General features: G+C 33.2%; 1 protein-coding gene across 1 annotated transcript in view; it reads left to right on the forward strand.

Moving 5' to 3' along the window:
• The window catches only part of CNTNAP5 (contactin associated protein family member 5), a 951,365-nt gene that overhangs the window by 934,019 nt on the left and 8,422 nt on the right, over positions 1-8,924 (forward strand). The window contains exon 23 of the mRNA XM_072613412.1: positions 2,093-2,164. Within this exon, the coding sequence (XP_072469513.1) occupies positions 2,093-2,164 (72 nt within the window). The remainder of the gene's footprint in view (positions 1-2,092; positions 2,165-8,924) is intronic.

An 8,924-nucleotide genomic window follows, 5' to 3' on the forward strand; every position in this document is an offset into this window, starting at 1 on the left:
TGACACAGCTATCTACCTACAGAGATGAAGTCAAAGACATAAACAAAGTCCTGATATATAGCAGAATCTCCATTGCAATCCTCTTAAAGCAAGTGCCAACTGGCTTATGATTGGCTCCAAATAGTTACATAACTGTAATGGGATGTGACTGTACAATAATGAGAAATCCAAAACAAAGCAGGAACATTTATATGAACTAATAGAAGTCAAAAGATGAGGAACCAAGAAGGAAATATATTCAGTGATGCTAATGACAACAATTGAATGGACATTAAACATCTTTTAGTGGAAAATAAAAAAAACAGGGAAGACTCTGGAGAAGGAACAACCAAACATATTTCCTCCCTCATAGCAGAGAGTTAGGGAGCTACCAGCACAGAATAGACTATACAATATAAGAAAATGCTTTTGTATGAGATATTTTCCATAATTATTTTTTTAGTCTCTAGAAAGGAAGTTTCAATAGAGGTAGCAGGGAGTGAGGTGGGAAATAACTATCTTATAAAGACAAACAACATCCATAAAATATATTTTAAAGAAGAATGTCATTCATGATTAGCTAACCTTAGTTTCTTCTTTGGAAATTAGAAATGTACTTCAAGGAGATGTTTTATAATTTACCTAGATTTCAACAAAACATTTTTAAAAAATCTCTCTTTAATTCCTGTCGACAAGATTAAAATATAGATTTAATAGTAGAATGATTAGATAGAAAATTGATGGAATGGCTAGATCCACTTAAAAGAGGCCTCGTTTGAAGTACCTTGTGAATTTCTGCTTAGTACTGTTCTGTCTGATACATTTTATTAATGACTTAGATAAAAGCATAAATGACCTACACAACCAAATTTGCAGATCACATAAAACTAGGAAAGATAGTTTACACACTGACAGGGTCAGGATCCAAAAATATTTTGATAGGATAGAACTTTGGGCTGACTATTTTTTTTTAATTTAATGTGGGATAAATATTTTCTTATATTCTCATAGATTTTAAAAATAATTTTCATGACTACATGATAAGAAAGATATGATTACATAGCAGTTCACCTGAAATAATGACATTTAAAATAGTTAATGTAAACTTGGAGGCTGCATTAAGAAAAATGTCATGTCTGGGACTAGATAAGTGATTATATAGCTCTTCTTTGCAATAGTTAGTCTAGACTTAGAGTATTATGTTTAAGCCTATGTACTATATTTTAGAAATTCTTTAATAAGCTGAAAATTGCAAATTTTTCCAGAGAAGTATAGCTAGAACAGTGTGGAACCTTACATTCATGGTACATGAAAAATATTTGAAAGAACTGGGGTTTCATAGCCTGAAGAAGAGAAGATTTAAGGCAAAAAAGAGTTGTTGTTTTTTTTCCACGTATTGGAAAGACTATCATAATCCATTTGTTTTGCCTCACACTGTAAGGCAAAATTATAGCGATGGAACAAACTTATGGAGAGGCAAATGTAAAAGGAAAGGATTGATGTAAGAGACATTTGATGTTATAAAAAAAGATTTCCTAAAAGTTAGAACTGTTGGAAAGCAAAATGGGGCAACTTAGATATTCAGTAGGTTCCCTTTTACTAGTGTTGTCCATGCAAAGTGCAAATGGTCATTCATCAGATAAATTTTCAAGTATTTTGACTACATGATCTCTGATATCCTATCCAAGTCTGAAATTTTGTGACTCTGTGAAATTGATTCATATTACACAAATTCTGTCTTTGATGTTTCAAACCTCAGCTAGATGAAAACTCACAACCGGTTAAGGGTTTTAGATGTAATCTTCTCTGTCCTAATTTTCTGTTTGTTTTGCCAGCCATAGGACAATTGTTTAAACCTCCATCTTCATTTTTTTCCTGCTAAAAATTGAATAGTAATATCATGAAGAGAGACTAACTAATTAATATGAAGTGTATCTAAACAGAGAATAGTTTCACGCTTTCTTGTTTGCCCTGTCCCTTTGCTGGGTCAGAGATACACTTTAGAGAGGAAATAACAGGACCAAAATCACATGCAAATCATTTACAGAGTTTGGAGATGCTTCAGGTATTCAAAATGAGCAATATGAATTTTTTTGTATTTGATGTTTTGCAGATCCTTTTGGGAAGACAGATGAACGGGAACCCCTCACCAATGCAGTTCGGAGTGATTCGGCTGTCATTGGAGGTAATCCATTTCTCATCGCTGAAAGCAATAAACAAGTAAATCAGGCAGATAACAAGAAACATGGACTCCTGAAAGTTAGGAAAATGTTGCACTTAATGTTCTCCTTTTGAATACACTAGCCTTTCTACATCCAGGGATTATAAAGTCTTGGATTGTACTTACAGATGCCCATGTGCACTGTGAAGAATCATCAAAGAAAACTATCTTCCACAGTATTAACAGATCTATCAAATTTTCCCCCTTCCTCTTCCATTACATATATGAATACAGAGACAACAGCTGGAGCGTTTACATCTAGATAGGCATCCTATAAATGGTTCTTCTCATCCAGGCGTCAATTTTCCTAAATCAAAAAAAAAAAAAAAAAACAATCTCATAAAGCTGCACACAGGGAAGGAGCCCTGTTGGCGCAGATGGGTGAAACTACATTTCTCTCAGGTTTTTTCAACCAAGTGCTTTTGGTTAAATCTAATGAACAAGATGAAGCCCACAGGACTTCAATTTCAAACACAGCAGAACATATGACTATCGAACTAAAAATGTACATCTGCTCTATCCAAACCTGTATTTATCTGTTTCTCTTTCCTTTATTTCTGGTCTTTCTCTTTCATTTTCACTTTCTCTCTTTCTCTTCCCTCTTTTTTTCTTTCCTTCTCTTCCTTGCTCTTTCCTCTGCAAGTGTATCTATCACCTGTCCTTCTCTATCTTTTCTTTATCCCATTTCATTTCATCAGTTCCCTGGAGTACCTTGATTTTTCCCATGTAAATCTTATAACAAAAGGAAGAACAAAACTGTGCATGTTTTAAAGTCTGGTTCTTTTATATATATATATATGTATGTATGCATGCATGTATGTATGTATATATGTATGTATATATGTAATAGAATATTAGAATAATAGAATAGAATATATATATATACTATGTTAGAATAATAGAATAGAATATATATACATATATGTGTGTATACATATACACACATATATGTATATATATAATAGAATAACCTTGTATTCTCTTTGTGAGTATCCCTGGCCATAAATTCTTCTATGATAAGCATTATATTGGGTACTAGTCTAATGTTTCTGTCTAGCTTCCCAGGATTTCTCTTCCCTGTAGAATATTTCACCTGAAAGTATTTTAAGAGTCTGTGTCTTGTCATTTGAAGTTGTATACTTACTTTTTTCATAAACCAGCACAAGTGAAACATTTTGGGTCAGGAATCCAAGGGTTCTAGGCAGGTCCAGTCCCACTCTTCACTCTATTATTAATCCCATTTCCCTAAAGGAGAAAAGTAAGACCCTTAACTCTCAACTATTAAAGGAAGAGCACTCAAAACATCAAATATTTATGCAAAGTATAATGAGCTCAAGAGTCTGACCAAATACTGCATCGAGTCATATACACATTTACTTGACATGATCTCCATGAAATCTGATCTGTCCGTTCATCTTTAAATGCCTCTTCTTTCTGAGATGGTAAGACAACCCTGAATCAGTGAGCCTTCAGGAACTTCACCTTCATATTCACCTTCAAACCAGCTCTTTCTCTTTATTTCTTCCATTTACCCAGACATAAAAATTTTTTTGGATCCTCCATCATCTCTGTTCATTCATTTGAACCTCAGGACTATCGCATTTTGTCAGGTCTTCATTACTTCTTTGGGTTGCCCTATTTTTAGTCTCCTGAGTAATCTTTGCCACTTTCCCTCTTTACTTTCAAGGTATTTCACATTCTACTACAAAGGTTATCTTGCTGAAGTACAATTCTGAACATACTAAGCTCTTGCTAAAAATGTAAAGCATTATATAAATGTGAATTGTCACAATTAAAATTATGTAATTTTATGTTAATAGATGAGTTTCTTTTATTTAACATTTTAATTAATTTATTTTAACATTCTTTTCTTTTTAAATTTTGAGTTGCAAATTCTCTCACTCTTATTTTACCCACCCTTTTTGGAAGGCAAGCAATGTGATATCAATTATGCATATGAAATCATGCAGACAGATTTTAATATTAGCCATATTTACAAAAAAAAGCAAGAAAAGTAAAGTGAGAAAATTATATTTCAATTTGCACATCACAGTTTGCACTCTAGTTCTCTCTCTGGAGGTAGATAGCATTTTTTTTTTAACATGAGTCCTTTGGAATTGTCTTCGATAATTATATTGATCAGAGAAACCAAGCTTTTTTTCTTCTTTTTTCTTTTTTTTATACAGTTGATCATCATTACAAAATTCCTCTTACTGTGCACAATGATCTCCTAGTTTTTCTCATGTCACTTTGCATCACTTCATATAAATCTTGCTGTGCTTTTCTGAAACCAGCCCTCACATCATTTCTTATAGCACAACAGTATTCCATCATAATCAGTATGTCACAAGTTGTTTAGCTATTCCAAAATTGATAAGAATCCCTTTGATTTCCAATTCTTTGCCATCTTCCTCCCCATCAAAAAAGCTGATAAAAATATTTTTATACATATCCGTCCTTTCCCTTTTTATGTGATCTTTGGGATGCAGATCTAGAAGAAATATTTCTGAGTCAGCATATATACAGTTTTATAGCCCTTTGGTCAGAGTTCCAACTTATTCTCCAAAATGAATGTACCTGTTCACTACTCCACCAGTATTACTTTACCTATTTCTCTTTCATACCCTTAAGCATTTGTCAATTCTTATAGTTGCAAAGTGGAATGTCAGAGTTGTTTTAATATGCGTTTTGCTACTCAATAGATATTTAGAGCATGTTTCATATGACTGTAAATAACTTTGTTTTCCTCTTGAAAACTTCCTCTTTATATTCTTTGACCACTTATTCACTTGGGAATTGCTGTTTGTTTTTTTTTTTAATTTGACTCAGTCTTATATTCATTAATTATTTGAGAAATGAGGGCTTTGTCAAAGAAATTTATTTTTTCGTATTACGTCATTGTCTCTGGGACCTTTTAGCATAACATGGTTTCCCTAATTATGTCAATTAGGTCTACTTTTGCTTTTGCTTTGTCTGAGATCATGATTGCTACTCCTGCCTTTTTTCTTTTGTTTTTTTTTTAACTTCAACTATAACATATTAGATTTTGCTTCAACTCTTTGTTTTAGCTCTGTATTTTTGTTTCAAATATGTCCCTTGTAAACAGTGTAGTTAGATTCTAGTAAATAATCCATTCTGCTATGTGCTTTTATTTTAGGTGAGATCACCTCATTCATGTTCCCAGTCATGATTGCTAACCGTGCATGTTCCTTCATCTTATTTTCTTCTACTTACCTTCTCTCACTCTTTTTATTCTGTCTATTTTGCTTCTGAACATTGCCTCTATTAATCTGCTCTCTCTCTTACTATTCTTCTACCCTTTTCTCTTATTCCCTTCCTTTCTTATTTCCCTATTGGGTAAATTACTTTTTTAATACATAACTAAGTGTAAATATTTTTTTCTTCCCTCTTTGAATCAATTCCAATGAGACTGAGGTTCATATGTTGTCTGCCACCACCATCCCTATTTTCCCCTCCATTATAAAAGCTCTTCCTTACTTGCCTCTTTTATGAGAAATATATCCCCTTTCTACCTCTCCCTTCCCTCTTCTTCCAATGCATCCCTCTTTCTCACCCCTTCATATTATTTTTTGGAGATCACTCCAACATAATAACTTATACCAAGCTTTTTGTCTATGTTAACTCCTTTTAACTGCCCTAATAATTAGAGAGTTCATAGGCATTATAAGTATCATTTTCCCATATTGGAAACAGTTTGACCTTGTGATTTATTTTTCATGTTTACCTTTTTATGTTTTTCCAGAGCCTTGTATTTGAAAGTCAAATTTTCCATTTGGCAGTGGTCTTTTCATCAGGATTGCTTGAAAAGTCCTATATTTCATTAAATATCAATTTTTGCCTCTGAAGGATTACATTCAGGTTTTCCTGACAGGTTATTCTTTTTTTTTTTTTTTTTTTTTTTGCAATTTATGCAAGCTTTTATTTTTTTAATAATTATTTTGTTTGTTTTTGGTGTTCTATAATCACTTCCATATATCTTAGATTTTTCCCTTTCCTCCCTCTTCTTCTCCCCTCCCTTTCCACTCCCCCCCTACTCCTTCCACAATCTGGCATGCAATCCTATATAGGTTCTACACATACGTTCCTGTTAAATACAATTTCACCATAGTCATATTGAATGGAAGAATTAAAACAGATGGTAGAAACCATAAAACAAAACCAACCAAAACATAATACAAAAGAAAACAGTCTGCTTCATTCTGTTATCCAATTTCATAGTTCTTTCTCTGGACGTGGAAGGTGTTTTGCCTCAAATGTCCATTGGAAATTGTTAGGTACATGCATTGCTGTGAAGGTCTAAGTCTACTAGAAAAATTTCTCACACACTGTGGTTGTTGCTATGTATAAAGTTTTCCTGGCTTTGCTCTTTCACTCAGCATCAGTTCATATAAGTCTTTCAAGGCATCTCTGAAGTGTTCCTGTTCATCATTTCTTATAGCACAATAGTATTCCATTACATTCATATACCATAACTTGTCCAGTCATTCCCCAATTGATAGGCATCCCCTTGATTTCTAGTTTTTGACCACCACAAAGAGAGCTGCTACAAATATTTTTACCCTATCCCATTTCTATGATCTCTTTGGGATATAGCATTAGAAGCAGTATTGTTGGGTCAAAGGATATGCACATTTCTGTGGCCTTTTGGGCATAGTTCCAAATTGTTCTCCAGAATGGTTGAATTGGTTCACAGCTCCACCAACAATAAATTAGTGTTCCAACTCTCCCACATCTTCTCCAACATTTATCATCTTCCAGTTTTGTCATATTAGTCATTCTGATAGGTGTGATGTGGTACCTCAGAGTTGTTTTTATTTGCATCTCTCTGATCAATAGTGATTTAGAGCATTTTTTTTACATAACTATAGATACCTTTAATTTCTTCCTCTGAAAACTGCCTTTGACCATATTTCATTTGGGAAATGACTTGTATTCTTAACATTTGACTCAATTCACTATATATTTTAGAAATTAGGCCTTTATCACAGACACTTAATCGCAAAAGTTCTTTCCCAGTTTTCTCCTTCTCTCCTAATCTTGGTTTCACTGAGTTTATGCAAAAACTTTTCAATTTAATGTAATCAAAATTATCCACGTTGTACTTCATAATGTTTTATATCTCTTGTTCTGACAAATATACTATTCCTTGCTTCACTAATTTGTCTATAGTATCAAAACTTATACCTAGATCATGTATCTATTTGGACTTTATTCTTATGTATGGTGTCAGGCATTGGTCTATGCCCAATTTCTACCACACTGTTATCCAGTTTTCCCAGCAATTTTTGTCAAACAATGAATTCTTATCCCAGAAGCTGGGGTCCTTGGGTTTATCAAACAGTGGATTTTTTTATTCATTGACTACTGTGTCTTAAGTACCTAACCTATTCCACTGGTCTACCCTTCTGTTTCTTGTCCAGTACCAAGTGGTTTTTATCTAGCAGGTTATTCTTGATTGTAATTCTAGCACTTTTGCCTTCTTATATATTGTGTTCCAACCCCTTTGTTTCTTTAACATGGAAGCTGCTAGATGTTGTGTGATCTTAACTGTAGCTCCACAGTATTTGAAATGCTTCTTTCTAGCTTCTTGAAGTATTTTCTTTTTCACTTGGGAGCTCTGGAATTTGGCTATAATATTCCTTGCAGTTTTAATTTTGGAATCTCTTTCAGGAGATATTTGATCTATTCTTTCAATTTCTACTTTACCCTCTGAATATGAAATATCAGGGCAGTTTTCCTTGATAATTTCTTGAAATATAATATCTAGGCTCTTTTTTATCATGACTGTCAGGTATTCCAATAATTCTTAAATTATCTCTCCCTATATCTGGTTTTCATGTGATTTATTTTTCAAATGAGATATTTCACTTTTTTTTTTTTACTTTTTTCATTGTTTTGAGTTGGCTTTGTTTCTTGATATGTTATAGAGTTGGTAACTTCCATCTGTTGAATTTGATTTTTTAATGAATTATTTTCTTCAGTGAGATGTCATATCTCTTTTTCCATGTAGCCAATTCTGCTTTTAAAGGAGTTTTCCTCAGTGAATTTTTATTCCTCTTTTACCACTTGGTCAACTCTAGCTTTGTTTTTGTTTATTTTGACAATTGTGGTTAAATGACTTCTTCCACTTCACACAGCTAGCAAATATCTGAGACAGATTTGAATTCAGTTCCTACTGATTCCAACACAAATATTTTGTCCTCTACAGCATGTAACTGCCCCAGTAACTCTTTTATAAAGATGTATTTTTCTTCAGTGTTTTTGTGCCCCTTTTACCACACTATTGACTATCTTCTTTTTTTTTTCATCACTCTTATTTAATTTTCTAATTTTTCCTTCATGATTCACCCCTTTCCTTAACTCTTTCAGGAATTCTTGTTGGGTTTGGGTTCAATTAGCATTATTCTTCGAGATTTTTTCTAACTTTTCACATTGTTGTCTTCTTAGTTTAAGTGTTAGGTTTCCCTTTCATTGTGTTAGCCTTTGATGTTCAAGTTTTTGTTTTTGTTTTCTATTTTTCAGCCTTTTTTTATTTTTAACTTTATGTTAAAATTGATCTCTGCTCACCTGGAGTTGAGCAATCACTGTCTCAAGGTTCAGGTTTTTTCATACTTTTTTTTTCACAGCTAGATCTAGGGGTCTGCAAGTTTTGAGTGCTTCCAAGGTTGTGTGATCTGAGGAGAGGTGTGGGTACTGCTCTCCT

The sequence above is a fragment of the Notamacropus eugenii genome, chromosome 5, assembly GCF_028372415.1.
Source record: "Notamacropus eugenii isolate mMacEug1 chromosome 5, mMacEug1.pri_v2, whole genome shotgun sequence".
Lineage (NCBI taxonomy): Eukaryota > Metazoa > Chordata > Mammalia > Diprotodontia > Macropodidae > Notamacropus > Notamacropus eugenii.